Source organism: Echiichthys vipera (genome assembly GCF_963691815.1).
Source record: "Echiichthys vipera genome assembly, chromosome: 18".
NCBI lineage: Eukaryota > Metazoa > Chordata > Actinopteri > Perciformes > Trachinidae > Echiichthys > Echiichthys vipera.
In genome coordinates this window covers 22,490,390-22,508,210 of record NC_139843.1, presented here as the reverse complement: position 1 = coordinate 22,508,210, position 17,821 = coordinate 22,490,390, and the positions used below count along the sequence as shown (strand labels likewise).

Below are 17,821 nucleotides of genomic sequence, written 5' to 3'. Positions count from 1 at the left end.
ATGAAATAAATCAGTATGTTTACTTATTTAGGGATGGATTGTACTGTACGAGAGTTCTGAGTTCATGCACTGGGAACTATCGGCTCGGGTGACCCGGAAGACAAACACCGTCGGACCAATCATCGAGTTATTTAGGCTAACAGCCTCAACTTTAAGGAGAAGGAGGGAACGGAGGAGGCTGTAATATCTTCAGTGCTGCGAACATCAGCTGATAGCATGTCACAACATATCGTATATGAGCGCAGGTGATAAACAGGATGGAAGAGAATATTCCAAAGGGTAATTGTGAGTAACTGTTCACTAACGTTAGCTAACTATCTGACGTTAACCCTTACCGGTCACCGTTGGAAACTGAGAAGCTGAACTTGTAACGGTTAGCTAACGGTTACAACGGTTGTTCTTACAGAGGACTGTTGAGTCTTCACGTCAGATGGAGAATAATGGCGCCTTCACGTCCTATTGAAAATATGGTAAATGCCAAAAAGCGACGTGAAAACTGCACATGAATACCCCCTCCTGGTAATTTTCACATATTTTGATACACGAGTTGCCGAGATGAGATAACCTTTGACCTTTTCGACATGGCGGGGCGCATAGCAAGAGTCTACTTAATTACAACAGCACTGTTTTTGAGCTGGTAGGGGAGATTATGTGCTTCAGATTAGTGTAGCCCAAGTTTATGAAGCCAAAACCGAAATATTAGCTTTCTCTTTTGTCCTAAAAAAAGCCACTATTTATGATCTGTATTAAAAATACAGTCTATTATTTCCCGCTTGTGGTTTGATAAATCCTCATCTCGCTGGAGCTGATGAATCAGGCAGTTTAAATTGGTTTTCCCCAAGTAACAGGTCAGGATCTGTGGGTCCGCCGTGTTTCAAACACACTTGTGGTCATTTCCAGTTCACAAGTGGAAAGGACCATCTTTTCCATAGCACGTGAAGGCAGCAGACACTATTGTCATATTGTCCATATTTAGTTTTGCTTTTTAACGTTTAATCAATATTTTAATGTGTGTGTGTGTGTGTGTGTGTGTGTGTGTGATTGACAGGAGCTTAACTAAGCCTTGAAGTGTATCTCCTACTAGACTGAAAAATACTTTTAGTTTGTCAAGTATTTAATTAATTGAATTCACACAGTATACAAAACTTGTCTTTACCATATGGATATTTCATATAGACTTTATTGAATTTGCAGAACACATGCTATATTGTGCTATAAATTGAGATTTGAAACTACCTAAATCAGAAGACCAGACTTTGGTCATATCGCCGAGCAGAGTATATGAAAAGTAAATAGAGATGCACGATCCATTTTTTTCCGATCCAATCAGATACTGACACCTGGGCTGAGTGTATCGGCCGATACATGATACCAATCCGATCCTACTGTTGAATGAATGAAGCGTATAACTGTCCATGTGAGTGAAGGCATCAGGCCTGACGTAAACATTTAGCCTTGTTAAAGGTAATTAATTAACAGGTGTAAATGTACTTTAATTATATATTAACAATAAAGTGTACATTAGCAGCGAAAAGAAATAAATAACACTTCCATGTAAAGAGGCTGAAGGTCCTCGAGGCAGCGGCCGTGAGTTTGCCTCCGACCTGTGGCCCTTGGCTGCATGTCTCCCCCTCTCTCTCACCCCGTTTCCTGTCTGTCCTATCTAATATAAGGCTAATATAAAACTGCCAAAAAAGTAATCTAAAACCCTAACCAGTGTTGCAAACAGAATTTACTAGATCGCTGTAACTGTATTAATGTGTATGATATTAATAAAAAAGAAACCCCTGAATTGGCCTAATTATGTGTCTATTGATAATGCAGCTGATCCGATATCTGTTAAAGTTCTGAGCTAAAATAAAACCCAACAAAACAAGCTCAAGAGATCCCTGTGTTAAGAAAACGTGTTCCCGTCTACTTTCAGGTGCCTCTCTTCCCCTCTCCGCCCTGCGACTCCTGGTCCCACCAATTCGACTGGTCTCGGCAGCCATCTGGCAGACTGTCCAGCAGAAGGTTGTGGCCGATTATGGGATGCTTGAGGAGTTTGTTTCCATGGTTACGGACATAGTTCCAGAGCTTATCAACGCTCGCCACAAGGCCCAACTGACCCTGGGCCTCAGAGCACGGGTGAGGAGGAGGAGCAGACTAGAGATCGTATAGAGACTGTCAAAGTACAAGACCCTGGTTTAATAAAGCAGATTTAAATGAAGTAATGCTAATAAAGCTTATAGACTTGAAGTGTTGCAGCTAACTGCTCATTTATACATTTCTGCTACTTCTGAAACACAGTTGCTTTGTGATTTTAGCTCATTCTGGAGTTATGTCAGTCTGAGGCTACTGCTGACTTTGACCTCCTTCAGCCACACCTGGACAGAGTGCAAATGCTCATCGAGGCATGGATAATGGAGGTGAGTGTAAAGTGTTGTCATTTTGAGTTACTTTGGAAGAAATCGGATAGTAGAAAGCGTCTTTAAAAATAGACAATGCTCATGTGTTGTTGTGTAGGCTGGTGCTGTAAATCCAGAAGTTGCACACTCAGCGTTTGTGGATCTAGTTAAGAGCCTGCTAAAAAGTCCTGACAAAAGGACGCACTTCTTCCAGGTCAGTGAATTTGTTCTGTTTCTGAAAAATAAAGATGAAGGTGGTGAAGTCAAACCAACAGACTTGAAGGAGCGAGCCGTGCATTACTGTTTCCATAGCACCTTATGTCTGATCCTTTAATCACCAAAGTCGCAGTTCTCTGGTGTTTTGGTAAAAACCAAATATAATTCATGTCTTTCAGGAAGTTTTCCCTGAACAGTTTGGTTCCACATATGACGACGCAATTTATGCCTTAATGTGGATGTTTCTGACCAGACTTGAGCAGTTTCTTCCTCTTCAAACTTTCCAGCAGGTACATTAAGAACGATCATAACATGTTACAATACAAGGCTGTGTTGTTATCACTGTACGCTAGCTTTGAATGTTGGTGTTTTTTGGAGGTACTCTGACCTTTTTTCTTCCCTTTTGTTTTCTTTAGGTCGCCTCCACGTTTGGTGAGGTGTCCTCAGTTCTTGAGGAATGTTTGGACTCTGTGTCTCACTGTGATGAGCTAAAAACCCTGATGCAGTATCAAAAAGACCTCAGCCAACTGGATCACAATGGCAAGCCTTTATATTTCCTGATTCTTTTCAAAAACTCATTGCTTTATTTGTCATTCTAAAGTTGTCTTTTCCTCCCCATTTACTTTAACTTGATGAGAGAAAATCACCACTCGACCGGTCTTAGAACTAAGAGCTGTGGTGCTGGGAAGTATGACCGGTGTCCTTTAGGAGTGTAGTAACATATCACAGTACAATATGTTGCAATACAAGAGCACGCTCATGGTTAAAGCTGTATATTTTATTCAGTTTATCCCTTTACGTTGTTGTATAAATAACGGTATTATTTAATCTAAGGTCAGACATCTTAAAGTGTAATTCCCACAAAAATAGACCCTATGGGGGGCTGTAGCCGATCCTAGCTGACATCAGGTGTGAGGCGAGGCCACCCTTGAAAGGACACCAGTCTATCCCACGGCACATAGAGACACACAGAGACAGACAACCATTCACACTCACATTCACACCTATGGGCAGTTTAGAGTCATCAACGAACCTAACACCTGCATGTCTTTGGACTGTGGGAGGAAGAACCTGGAGAAAACCCACACAGACACTGGTTATGCTGACCCCAAGTGGCCAAAAAGTATACAACAAAGAAAATAAATGAATGCAGCCTTAAGTATTTTAGAAAAGTCAGCACTTTCTCTGAATGAATGACCTTTGCTTGTAGAGGTCATAAAGCAGGCTTTTTGAATAATGAATGACCCCTAACAGTCCCTTGTTTTTTCTCTTTTCAGATGAGTCCTCGGACGGCGCCTGCATTATTTCAGCTCTAAAACTTCCCTCTGTCGACAGACCTGAGACAGATGATCCCCGAGCCAACACTGTGAATAATGTGCCTTCATGTACGTCAGGGAAGGAATCTTTAAGCTCGTCTCAAACAACGCAGATAAGAACAGACACGTCCACAGAACATAAGACAGGTGAGATAAAGGTTGACCAAACTAATCGGAGTCCTGGGGAAAACAGAACACAGGTGCTTTTGGGAGACATTTCCAGACCTAAAGAAAATGTAGGCCTACTTCGAAATCATGTGACAAAACAATGCTGTGTTCAGCTCAAAAGACTGGACGTACCGTTGCCTTTGCAGCCTCGCACTGTGAGACCCAACAGAGGCTTGAGGATGAGAGAGATTCTGTCAGAAGAGAAAAGAGGTCTTTATGCCGGCAAATCAGCTTCTCAGCAAACACAACCCCTCATTAAAGCACGTTTAGCTGTCTGTGACAAAGAGGACGACTCCTCGTATATGGCTCCTATCAATAACTGCAGCGAAGACGACTCATGGTCTTACTACTCTAATGAGGACTCTTGCCATAAGACTACTAGTGGTAGTCCTAGTATGGCTGGTTCATGGTCTAACTACTCAGACAATGAGTCTTCCTTTGTGACCCCTGTCAGTAGTTCTAATGAAGGGGATTCATTGTCCTGCTGCTCAATGGAGGACCCTTCCTTTGTGGGTCCTAAAAATGTATCGGCCACCAGCAGCAAGCAGAGAATCTCTGTCATCAAAGCCAGCACTCCAAAAAAGCCTCCGGTGAGAGTCCAGTGTTGCATCTGCAAGGAGCATGTGAACACCAACCTGAGAACGCACATGAAAACCCATTTCCCCACCGGTGACTACGCCTGCCCTCGGTGCGATAGCAGGTTTCAACTCTTCTCCTCTTTTAGGCTGCACATGAACAAGACCTGCTTTGAGTGCAGCCAGCAACAGGTCGATCCGCAGAAGCCAGACGAAGCAGAGAATCTTAAGAAGTGTGACAAGTGCGAAGAGGCATTCAGGTACAAATTTTCACTGGAAAGGCACAAACTGACCCACAATGAACTGTACTGCAGCGTGTGCAGGAAGGTGCTGCGAGACGCGGCTACATTGGCGAGGCACAAGGCCTCTCATACCCCGTTTCAGTGTAACCGCTGCGAGGGCACCTTCACTCTTTTCAAACCCTTGCTCAAGCATTATGAAAACATCCATAAAATCAGTAGGCCATTTAAATGCAGCTATTGTCCAAAGGTTATATCCAGGCTGCGCATTTTAATCGCACACGAGTGGAAACACACGGGTCACCTGCCTTTCCAGTGCGCTCAGTGCGGCTTGAGATTCAAAAACGATGTAGATCTTGTCTCCCACGAAAGAGTCCACACACGAGAGAAACCCTACCTGTGCGCAGAGTGCGGCAAGACGTTCGGCCAGAAGTCCAACCTGCTGCGCCACCTGGATCTCATCCACAGCGAATTCCGAAACGAGAAGAAGTATTCCTGCACCGAGTGCGAGAAGTCCTTCAAGGAGAAAGGAGCCCTGAAGAAACACCAGAGGACCAAACACCTGAACGAATTGTTCCGTCATCCCTGCCCGTACTGCGGGAAAATGCTCTCCTCGTCAACAATCGCCCGACACAAATTAATCCATACAGGAGAGAGACCTTTCAAATGCACCGCGCCTGAATGTGACAAGCACTTCAGGTCCACTTCTGAAGTGAAGAGGCACGTCCTCATACACCACACCACAGAGAGACCGTATAAATGTGACGCCTGCGGAAAGGGCTTCATCAAACTGTGCTATCTCAATTCACATGCTAAAATACACTCGGGAGAGAAGCCATTTGTGTGCCATATCTGCGGCAAAGCTTTTCTCAAGCTCTACAGCATGCAGAGACACAAAAGACTTGTACATACGATTGTAACGCATTAACCCCAAAATGGTAGGACACTCTGGTAAAAAGCAGTGTGCCGGGGCCCCGGTGGGACAGTGGTTAGAGCGGTCGCCCCATGTAAAGAGGCTGAAGGTTCTCAAGGCAGCAGCAGCAAGTTTGCCTCCGACCTGCGGCCTTTTGCTCCATGCCCCCCCTCCTCTCTCACTCTATTTCCTGTCCGTCCTATCTAATATAAGGCTTGAAAAACTGCCAAAAAAGTAATCTTTTTAAAAAAAAAAAAAAGCAGTGTGCCAAAAGTGACAAGTAGAGAATCACTTTGTGTTCGAAACATATCCATCATCCATCATCTTCAACCGCTTGTCCCTAACGGAGTCGCGGTGGGTTGCGCTGGCTGCCTTATGTAGCCTCGAGGCTCCAGCAGAGGAGCGTTACACGCCTGAATCTTAAAGAAGATGTGTGGAATAAATAAGATGTTCTCTCTGGTTCTACTGCATCCATTTTTATCATCAATCATGAGTCCAGTGGTGTTCGAGAAGTGTGACTCTAAATCGGTGCTGTACTCCTGAAGCCTTAGATCAGTCAAATTTGATCATGTCACAGATCGGTGTCATTCACTGCAATTTGCTCAATCATTTTGTTTTTTTTCTCGCCGTATATGTCAAGCTAATTGAAGCTGGAATTAAAAAAAGAAATCTACACACCAGAAATTTGTATTCTTTGACAACGATGACCAGGAAATATAGTTATAATTATCAAAATGACAGTTAAAGGTTAACAGTTTGATTGGCTTTCATTCGGGCGTAAACGTATTTACATCTGGTGATCTGTGTCAAGCAAATCCTAAATGCACCCACAATGTTACAATAGTAAAAATAAAAAAAATATCAAGGAAAAGGTCCAGGGGTGGGGTGGGTACTTCCAATCTGCACTGTATTAATTTAATTTATGCACGCAACTCTGGACTCTGTCACATAAGGATACATGTGACAGAGATACATCGGTCACATTATTGGGTCATTTGTACCAACCTATTTAGGCATCGCATAAAACAGGAGAGGGCCGGAGCTAAAGACATTCCCCATAATGTTAGGTTTTATGGTTGGAGACTAGTTGCAGAACCACCCACATGCTAAGATGTTTTGTTTGTTTATAAGCCTGTGAATGTTCTCATTCGTCCAGGTCGTCCTTATCCTCAAAGCAATTTCAGTCAAAAGCAACTGGACTGGTTGTTTGTCTTTGTTTGTTTATATGTTTATGAGAGGGACTATTAAAATACATTGGGAAAATGTCTAATTGAGCCTGTACTTCAAACAGATGAATATTTAATATATGAGTTTTATGTTTTTTTGCTTTTTGTTAGTATCTGAGTTTCTTTTTATGCAGTGGAGCCCAGCTGAACATCTGGTAATGAGAATTTAGAAAATGTTACCACTAGACTAAGGCTAGACGTTTCTGGATATATGAACAAATACACAAACAAATATTTTTTATTAAGGGGAGACTGCAGACCAAAAAAAAATTCACACAACGTTGGGCGATTTTGCTCCCTTTTTAGATTGGTGGAAGGAGAATATCCAAAATGCATTCTGTCTGTGTATCTGTAGAATTCTCTTAAATTCACCATAAGTTAGCATTAGATAATTCCCAATTTGTATTTTAAAACATTTCTGAAAACTTAGAATACAAAAAAATAAATATTTAGTCTGGATTAATATTTACATATTTTTTTTGATAGGTTCAACAATGACTTTCTGTCCCATTCTGTTTCTATTGCTGGTTGCCAGGGGTTGTTGTTGTTGCTACAGAAACAAGAATCATGTTGAGTTGAGAGCTAGCTAATGGATTCCACAGCACTCACAGAAAGACTTCCAGATGAAGACTGGCTAACATTAAACACTGTTGTCACATTAATTGATAAGATATTCCTTTCTTAGTCCCACAAAGGGGAAATGTCCTTATTACACCAGCAAAGTGGATAGAAAACAAAAGAAGAATCATTAAGGAACAATACATTTTTAGATAAATATAGAAAAATATGCACGATATAAACAGTGAAATATAAAACCGAAGAATAACAGGAACAATATTTACAATATTTTTAAATGTACACTTAGGCACAGAGGGAAAATATTACTATTGAACACTGATTGAAATTCACCTGAGCTTAGTGAACCCAGTTGGAGAAAATTAGAGTGCCGTTATTATCAATATTATTATTATTATTATTGTTGTTGTTTTAGTGTGTGATTAGTAGAAATGAGTGGTTCCCCTGTATGATTCATCACTGACATGGAGCAGGCTGATCGCTGACACACTCTGCAACAAACCTGGCAACCAAACCTGGAATTATTTGTTGCTGTTGCGACTACGATCTTGAGACACTAGATGGCGGCGTTCTGCTCATTCTCCAGATTCCACCTTTAATGTCCGTAATCAACCAGGGAGGTTTCATGGTGATACCTAGTAGTTAAAAATGTTAACCCTATTCACCTATACTGCCCAAAAAGCTTAAGTGTAGTAGCTACGCAAAAATTCTCAAGTTAAAAAATAATATTTAAGTTTGTTTATTGTCCCAACAAATTAATTTTTGACACACCGATGATGGATTACTAGTTTGCCATTTAATATTTTTTCCCAAATCAATCCTAACAGCCAAAATCAAATCCAAAGCGAGTGTGGTAGTAAACTAAAATACATGTTTTATTTCAATATAGCAGATATACATCATGTGACTGAGAGAATTGGACTATGCGGAACTCATCACACACCTCTGTCTCTCGTCGGATTGTTGTTCTGGACGGAACGCGAGTCATCCGTTGACGCACAAAGCTCGCCTGTGTGACTTCGGTCTCTTGAACACAGCCGCCGTGAACATATTTCGTTTGGCTTCGGTCGAGCCGCGGACATTGTCTCCCCTGACTGTGATGTGAGTGCAGTGAACCCGCAGGATGGACGGAGGTATTTCACAGTTACCCGGTGAGTAGAAGCACTCACGGGCGCATTTGTTTGGCTAGGCCGCAGTGCAGCCCGCGCGCGGGAATGCTATTGCTAACTTAGTCCGAAAATAAAAGTAAGGGGTTTCGACATAGTTCGCTGCATAACGGAGTAAAATGTAATTTAGAGTGCCACTGATAAAGCATTGCTAACGCTGCCGCGGAAGCCGGCGGCTCGGTTTACGGCGTACATTGAGTGTCAGTTTCGGGCTAACGTGCCGTGCTCTCGCCAGGCTGTGTGCTTAGCTAACGCGGCTAAAGGAGCTGCAGGACCCTGATTTAGAAGGAACTGCGGCAACCACTAAACAAATATGTTTGCATGGTGTGTGTCCGTAAATGTATTGACAGTGCACTGCGCCACTGGCTATGATCTATTCGCAGATCGCCGTGTAATATGAGGTTAATATTGGATAATCTAGATCACGGAAATTGAATGAGATGCATCCGCTTCAAGAGCATTTGACGCTGAGTGAAGTGTTCTAAGCCGAAGTCATTGCTGTAACGTTGCGGCTTCCCATCAGTGTATGGATTTATGATGAGTGCACCAAAGATAGGCAAACAAAGTCAGCGATGAAATACTGGTCTTGTTGGGCTCCGAGATGCTAACCCTAGACGCTCGCTTCACAGATGTGCTGCAGTATTTGTCTCCGGACCCACCGCTATAAACTCACTGTGCTCCTGAACATCATCATTCTTTCGCAAACGCAGTTATGCTGGGGTTTGGATTAGTTTAATAAACTGGTTCTCAAACTGTGGCACTTTTAGGAATCTCCAAAATAAAATAGGAAACATAAATTAAGAAATGAATATAATTCTAAGAAAATACGTCAACTTTTAGGATCCTTGTAATGTAATTTAATACAAGTTTAGCATTTCTTGTCATTTTTGTTTCAAAATCAGACTGCTACGTAGTCATGCTCAAGAGCTAAACCATAAATAATGTGATTAGGAATAAACCTTCCTGTCCATGGCTGAATAGGCCTACACTACTGTATTTGAACATTGGTCTTAGTGGGGGGACTTCAGAGAGCCAGTCAAGTACAACGTTTGAGAACCACTTTGTACCTCAGAGATCATTAACCATCAGGGTATATGAGGTCAAACTGGCTTTTTTCTAAACCATAAAAAAAAAAAAACATTTTAATGTGCCGGTTCACTTAAACAACAATCTACATAAAACTTTATTTTTGTTTTGAGATATCTTCTCTGAAATGTATTTATCGTTTTTTGTTGCCCTGTCTTTAACAAATGTACGATGTCCTTGAGTGTTTACAAAGGAGCCTATGAATAACATGTATTATTATTAGTATTATTTCGTTAGCCCAATAAAATGAAGATGAAGAGGAATCTGTTTATGGCGCTCTCAGTGTTGAAAAGGGATGTGAAAATGCAACATTTGTGCCCAGAAATGGAATGGGGGGGAACCCGTCTTTCTCGTAAATGAAAGTGTGATCTTGCTCTGGTGTGGGCGGGGTACTAAGTCATCGTTTTAATCACTTTTTCAAATGTGTTTCCCCGTTTGCAGGTCCCTCTCTTCCCCTCTCCACTCTCCGCCTCCTAATCCCACCGATTCGGCTGGTCTCTGCAGCCATCTGGCAGACAGTGGAGCAGAAAATTGTGTCAGATTATGGGCTGCTTGAGGAGTTTGTATTCATGGTTACGGACGTGGTTCCTCAACTCCTCTCCACGCGGCAGCGGGCTGAACTCATTTTGGGACTCAGAGCCCGGGTAAGGAGGATCAAAGCTGTTGCTTTGAAAAATGAACCACTTGTGAAGAAATGTATTTTTGCATGTAAACCAACAAAACCACACTTTAATCCACTCATCTCTGTAGAATTTAAAATAAAAATAGATTGTGAAATTACACCAAAGCCATTTGAAGATAAGACACTCGTATTTATACAAACATTTTATTATGTGAGTTAATCAGCGACTGCTCGTCTACAAACCAGCCAATCAGAATACACCATTAATAGGCCAAATCACAGTGGCATTGCACTAATAACAAATCACATGCACGTAGACGAGTGACTGCTGATTTATACGGCAGATATCTGCAGACTTGTTTTAACGTTTAAAGAGATATAGTTAAACCCGGCCTCTGACCTATCTGATGTTTCTGCTGGGCTTATTTTATGCACCGTGTTGTTTCGTAGCTTTGATGATGATCCGAAACCAGCGTTACAGACGGCGACACATCACAGCTGGGGGGACTTGTTGCTAGTGCTGGGTGGTGTAATTTTTAGGTTCTCGAGTCTCCGACCTGACATTAATGTGAGCGTGGTTATTAATGAGACAAAAGCATCAAACATTTTAGATTATGGAGTTGTTGTTTTGCTCAGCACCGTTGATGCCATCAAACACTGTTATGGGTCTACACCAGTCGACTCAGTGTGTCGTATCACCGTCTTTGTGTTCAGTCTGGGGGGCTTCAGGTGTCAGCACTACAGCCAAAGTTACTTTATTGTTTTTATTATTATTGTCTCTTTGTCAGAGTAACACAGATGGGGGACATGCCTGTGCTCTCATTTCCTTTTTCTGTTCAGATCGTAGCGCTACGTTTCACCACACATTCATCTCAATGATGCCGTCAAATTGACATCGTACAGTTTGACACTGATTAAGACCAACATTTTATCAGACCCATGTTGCACAGTGCACCTTGAGGCTGACAGTGCAGGGGAAAAACTGCTGTGTTCTAACAGGCAACATGTCAGGTTTGAACAGAGGTCGACCGATTCATCGTTTTGGTCGATTAATCCGCACCGATCAGAATTGGTGGAACTTGGCTCCGATAGTGGCCAATGGCTGCAGTTTTTTCCACAGCGCCATGAACTGCTTCACCACACACGCGCACACACACACACACACACACACACACAGAGGGAGCAGCAGAGAGGAGAGAAGTGAGCCAGGTGGAGACGACAACACGCAAAAACAATCATTGATTGGACTTTGACTTGAAGTGTTCGCAGGCCTTCACACAGACCATTTACAGTTTTCTTTTAATGCTCTACTACGGGTGAATATTGCTACTTCAATGAGATGGATTGCTTGATTTAAACATGGTTTAAACATAGCTCCCTGGGTTGGGTCACTTCTCTCCTCTCTGCTGCCCCATCGCTCTCTCTCTCGCTGTGTGTGTGTGTGTGTAGTAGCCCCGCCCCTCAGTGATCAGAGAGCAGGGGAAAGAAGCTGTTTTAAAAAACTGCAGCCATTGGCCACTATCGGAGCCTCTGTCAACCTCTATTTAAACCCAACATTTTGCCCTTTAGAATGCAGCATTTTTTTCCCCTACACTGTCAGCCTCAAGGTGCACTGTGCAACATGGGTCTGATAAAATGTTGGTCTTAATCAGTGTCAAACTGTACGATGTCAATTTGACGGCATCATTGAGATGAATGTGTGGTGAAACGTAGCGCTACGATCTGAACAGAAAAAGGAAATGAGAGCACAGGCATGTCCCCCATCTGTGTTACAATAACAATAAAGTAACTTTGGCTGTAGTGCTGACACCTGAAGCCCCCCCGACTGAACACAAAGACGGTGATACGACACACTGAGTCGACTGGTGTAGACCCATAACAGTGTTTGATGGCATCTAATTATTATCATTTTCATATTCTGTCACCTTAGCTGTGCTTGTTTCTACTATTCTGTTGTATTAACTGCCTTAACATATACGTCATATTCACATTACTATAAATATTATAGTTACTGTTAGGCTTTGCTTGCATCTCTGGAAGTGTGTCTGTCTGTCTCTCCCTGTCCATCTGTGTGTCTTTTCTCTCTTTCTCTCTTCTTTTCTTCCTCCCCAACCGGTCAAGACAGATGGCCGTCCTCCACAGAGCTGGGTCTGTCTGACGTTCCTGTCTGTTATAGGGAAGGTTTTCGTTGCCACTGTACTCTACAGAGGAATTGTTGGGTCTATGTAAATCATAAATAAGTCATTGAGTGTGGTCTTTACCTACTCTGTAAAGTGTCCTGAGATAACTTTTGTTATGATTTGACACTATAAATAAAATTGAATTGAATTGAATTGAATTGAATCAACGGTGCTGAGCAAAACAACAACTCCATAATCTAAAATGTTTGATGCTTTTGTCTCATTAATAACCACGCTCACATTAATGTCAGGTCGGAGACTCGAGAACCTAAAAATTACACCACCCAGCACTAGCAATAAGTCCCCCCAGCTGTGACGTGTCGCCGTTTGTAACGCTGGTTTCGGATCATCATCAAAGCTACGAAACAACACGGTGCATAAAATAAGCCCAGCAGAAACATCAGATAGGTCAGAGGCCGGGTTTAACTATATCTCTTTAAACGTATTCTGTATTCTTATTGGTTGGTTTGTAGACGAGTGGTCGCTGATTTAGGGCCCGTCCACACAAAGATGCTGTAGACGCACAACTTTAGTATCATTTAATTACTGCTGTCCTCTGGTCGTAGCTGATCCTGGAGCTGTGTCGCTCTGAGGAGACTGCTGACCTTCAGATTATTCAGCCGCATCTTGACCGAATGGAGAACCTCAGATCTCTGTGGAATGTGGAGGTGAGTTTAAACCTGCGGTCAGCATGAAATATCTGGAGTTTCAATTTTGCTTACGTCGCTGTTGTTTTAACAGCAATTACTTGTATTACTGAGGTGTTTGCTTCAGCCACTGCCATATTAAACCCTCTTTTATTGCAGACCGAAAACGCAGAACAGGCAGCATCTGACTCTCATTTCATGGGCCTTGTCCAAAACCTGCTGCGTGATCCCGAGGGGAGAAAAAACTTCTTTCTGGTGAGTTTTGCTTGTATACTTTTGTTTCGGCGTTTGATGGAGTTTATATTTTCCAGGGGATTCTTTGTTTTTTGACGTACTTCTGTTTGCATTTCATTTGAGAAGTCACAGCCATGATATTTGACATTTCATGAATTTTGTCTTTGTGTTCCAGGATGTTTTCCCAGGAGACTTTGGCCCCACATATGACAAAGCAATCCAGACACTGATGTGGCTGTTTCTGTCCAGACTGGAAAAGCTTCTTCCCACCAAAACACTCCAACAGGTAGACTAGCAATTCAAAAATAGGTTATCATACACAGCGTATTTCCACTTCTGTGCTTTTGCCCCACAGAGTAGCAGTTCAATGAGGTTTTTCGCATTTTGATTGTCACAAGCACTGACGGTCAAAGTCCATGTCTGTTTTTATTGAACTCATTACGTAGTCCCTCATTGCAGTGTTCTAAATCCCTTGAATGCTGTTTTTTCTGCATATGTATATGAAAAGGGAATTTGACCTAATATTTGGAAACGGCGTCGCTGTTCTCACACTCGTTTAAATTCTGTCTTTGTCAGATTGCATCTCTGCTCGGCGACACCTCCTCTGCTCTGAATGAATGCATGGAGACGTTGGCTCAACCTCAGGAGCTCAAAACCCTGCTGGACACTCAGAAAGACCTCGGACAATTAGAGGACATTGGTATGCTTCTTCAGATGTCAATTATCCTTACTCAGCGATTTGTTTGGTTTAGAAACAAAGCCCTATTAGACACGCGCCTCAAACCAATTCCTTTTCATTGAGAAAAGGTGTTTCCGTAGCAACATTTGCATATAGTATTATTAACTGGAATAGTTGTGAACATGTTATGTAATGCCTTTTTAAACTCTGGACAATGACTGTAATCTCCTCTTTTCAGAATCGTTCATTGTGGACAGCGGCATCCTGTCAGCCCTGTGCCTCCCTCCTGTGGAAAGAGTTGTGATCGTCAATGAACAAACGGAAACGGACGCGGAGAGCGGACTCATGTACACAGTCTGCACAGAGATGGAGGTGGAATCCGAGAACAAAGAGGTGTACCCGGAGGGAGCTGGGATCTCTGACGTTTGCGAGCAAACCCAGTGGTTTGGTCTGAGCGGCGAGGTGAAAGCAGAAATGGACTCTGTGGTGGATACAGATCCCATCGAAGGCGCCGAGGCCAGCGAGAGTGAAATGGTAGACGAGCAATCTGGAACACTCATCATCGGGGAGGACGGCCAGGTGACGGTGCTCGACGGCATTGAGAAGAAGCCGAATAGACGCGGGAGGAAAAAGAAACGTCCCGAAGACGAAGACTTTGAGTTGCAAAGCAGAAAGCGGGGCAAAGAAGAAGATCCAGATTTTGACGCCATGTGGGGTAGACCTGTACGGAAGAACCGTGGACTCAAGATGAAACGGTACCTGTCGCAGTGGAGGAAATCAGGAAAGACACAAGGCAGTAATACCAACAGCAACCCTAAAACGTTTGCCAGGGACCCAGCTTCAACCAAAAGCAACGACTTGGACGAGCGAACGTGCAAAGTGTGCGGCAAGGTGGTGACTCGCGCCAAGTTCTTAGAGCGCCACATGAATCGACACTCGGAGGAGCTGCCCTTTTCTTGTCCTGCGTGTAAACGTTTTTACAAGAGCTTGCGTTACTTGCAGCAACACCGATGTCCAAAGCAGGTAAAAGGAAAGCCTGGCAGGAAGCCAAAGGCGCAAGAGACTGTAGCAGATGAGGGGGAACAATCATCCAGCGGGGTTCCATGCGAGTCCACCCCTGAAGAGCAGCCGTCTGATGGCATGGCCCAGGACCCCGATTACCTGTCCTCCGCAGGACAGAAAAGCCCAGACGGAAACAAAAGTTTGTTAGAAGGTCCCTTCTACTGTCCCCACTGCAGCGTGGAGTTCAAGTGCAAACAGACCTTCAGGTTCCACTTGAGAAACATTTGCTACAACGAGCAACAGGTGGATCCCGAGAAGCCAGAGGACGTAAAGCATTGTTTCAGGTGCGACGAGTGCGACAAGGCGTTCAAGTACAAGTCAACGTTGGATTCCCACAAACAAACTCACAACCCGCTCTACTGCGAAGTGTGCATGAAACTGGTGCGTGACCCGGAGGCGTTGGCCATGCATAAAGAATCCCACACTCCATTTCAGTGTAACCAGTGTGAGGAGAATTTCCCCGTGTTCAAGGCCCTGCACAAGCACTACATCGACGTCCACAACCCCACAGAGCCCTTTACCTGCACCCACTGTCAGACGACCTTCGCCAGTTTGAAGCGTTTCATCCGGCACGAGTGGAAGCACACCGGTTACCAGCCGTTTCAGTGCCCTCATTGCAGCAAAAGATTCCGGTCGTACTCCGACCTTGTGGAGCACCAGAAAAAGCACACGAAAGCGTACCCGTTCCTGTGCTGGGAGTGCGGCAAGAAGTTCCGGCACGGTGTCACGCTGACGAGGCACGTGGAGCGTGTGCATCACTCCGGCGAACCCGTGACCGAGAAGCCCACGGCAACCTTCACCTGCGCTCAGTGCGGGAAGACCTTCACTTCCAGGAGATGCCTTCTGAAGCACGACAATTTCCACCACAAAGGGCTGCGTTTCCCGTGCGAGCACTGCGGGAAGGGATTCTTCGGCAAGGACGCTTTGGTGAGGCACACCCTGATTCACACAGGCGAGAGGCCGTTCAAGTGCGACGACTGCGATAAGTCCTTCCGGTCCGCCGCAGAATTAAAGATTCACAGGAGATACCACACCGGGGAGCGACCGTTTAAGTGCAACATTTGTGAAAAGGGGTTCGTCCAGTCCTGCTTTCTTACCTTACACATGCGGACCCACACAGGAGAGAGACCTTATGTGTGCGCGATATGCAGCAAGGGCTTTTCAAGCTTGCATGGTTTAAAGCGACACAGGAGACTGGTTCACGCGTAGTTACTGTTACCGCGGTACTAATTGACATAGGGACGTTCTTTTCAATATTCCCCTGTTGAAGGAGGTGAGGTCAGCATCAGATGTGGACCAGAGCTTGAGGAACTGTTGAGGACTTGACCTTGTAAGGACACTTCAGCAGCGCGGATGATGACTGAGACGGGGAATTAAAACTAGGTTTTCAGTTGAAGGACACGTCAGCTACATTTGCGTTTCTGTGGCTGTCACAGCTGGGATTGTTGGGAGCTGTGTAATTGTACAATGCATTATAAAAATGTAACTTTGTATTTTTTACGGAAATGTTTGCTGTAGTTCTACATAAGATTTGTATGTATAATGATATAAACCTTGATTCCTTTGGGAATTGATTTCTTTTCTTGAATAAACTGAAAATTTGGTTCCAAGTGGCATTTGAATTCCTCAGGAGTGATGGCATTCATGTGATTCGAAGCATTTGGGTTGCTTGAAACATTGCTTTCTCCAATTTTGGTTCTGTTTAATGCAAAAGATCTGCCTACAGAATATGGAAACCACTGAATGGATACTATTTTCCACTGTAATGGAATTTGGTCTAAACATGTCACCATTCAGTATTAATAAAACGGTGTGTAAGAACGTTGTTGCTTAAGGGTTGTTACTAAATGACATCTCTACCATGCTTAACCATTAGATGGCGCCTCACTGGTACATGGAACAGTGGAAGAAGTGCAACTGCCTGCTGAGCTGGTGTCAGGGTTTCTTTCTATATTTAAGGCTACAGGCCTTTTTAACTCCACATGACCTAAAATGAATGCAGTTTGAATCCCATTTAGCTCTTTTAGTTTCAGGGGTCTGGGATTGTCCTCGGCTAACTAAGACACGTGAATGCTGTGGAGCCATCGTTTATGTCACTGGTTTAAACTGGTACTTATACCACTGGTGGTACTCAAACCTTCTCTGGTGGGAATTGAAGGAATCGTTAATTATTAAACTTATATAACACTAAAAAAAATTCTACTGAAATGTAATTTAAAATAGGCTTAGCATTTCCTGTCATTCTTGTTTCAATATCAGGCTGCTCATGAGTTGCGAGCTTAACTGTGATGGTAAGATAGTGAGCAGAGGTAAAATGATTGGTTTGAAAACACTAACATGTCAGTTCTGATGCTAACCCTTCCTACAACGTGGCTGTGGCTGAAGACAGTCAACAATAAATTACCTTCTGATTAGGAATAAACCTTCCTGTCTGTAGCTGAATAGTGTCGGCCTACGCTGCTGTTGGACTTGAGAGCCTGATATTTTCTGAGGTCAGGTCAAGAGATCTTTATTGTCCCCGGAGGGCAA

General features: G+C 43.5%; 2 protein-coding genes across 2 annotated transcripts; both read left to right on the top strand.

The window, feature by feature from the left end:
- The first annotated feature begins 256 nt into the window (after positions 1-256).
- On the top strand, positions 257-5,972 carry LOC310960803 (uncharacterized protein). The gene is made up of 8 exons (XM_083932609.1): positions 257-285; positions 1,925-2,127; positions 2,307-2,408; positions 2,506-2,601; positions 2,783-2,893; positions 3,020-3,143; positions 3,881-3,969; positions 4,234-5,972. Exons 1-8 carry the CDS (start codon positions 258-260, stop codon positions 5,827-5,829), a joined length of 2,349 nt encoding a protein of 782 aa, XP_083788735.1. The 5' UTR covers position 257; the 3' UTR covers positions 5,830-5,972.
- A 2,680-nt stretch (positions 5,973-8,652) lies between these two features.
- Positions 8,653-16,902, top strand: LOC310961327 (uncharacterized protein). The gene is made up of 7 exons (XM_083933357.1): positions 8,653-8,767; positions 10,310-10,512; positions 13,237-13,338; positions 13,477-13,572; positions 13,727-13,837; positions 14,128-14,251; positions 14,469-16,902. Exons 1-7 carry the CDS (start codon positions 8,740-8,742, stop codon positions 16,499-16,501), a joined length of 2,697 nt encoding a protein of 898 aa, XP_083789483.1. The 5' UTR covers positions 8,653-8,739; the 3' UTR covers positions 16,502-16,902.
- The last annotated feature ends 919 nt before the right edge of the window (positions 16,903-17,821 follow it).

Coding starts and splice junctions, on each gene's coding strand:
- LOC310961327 (XM_083933357.1), top strand. CDS start 8,740: ATGGACGGAGGTATTTCACAGTTACCCG. Junction 10,513..13,236: donor TTTTGGGACTCAGAGCCCGG/GTAAGGAGGATC, acceptor CTCTGGTCGTAG/CTGATCCTGGAGCTGTGTCG. Junction 13,838..14,127: donor CCACCAAAACACTCCAACAG/GTAGACTAGCAA, acceptor TGTCTTTGTCAG/ATTGCATCTCTGCTCGGCGA.
- LOC310960803 (XM_083932609.1), top strand. CDS start 258: ATGGAAGAGAATATTCCAAAGGGTAATT. Junction 2,409..2,505: donor TCGAGGCATGGATAATGGAG/GTGAGTGTAAAG, acceptor GTTGTTGTGTAG/GCTGGTGCTGTAAATCCAGA. Junction 3,970..4,233: donor ATGATCCCCGAGCCAACACT/GTGAATAATGTG, acceptor TTGCCTTTGCAG/CCTCGCACTGTGAGACCCAA.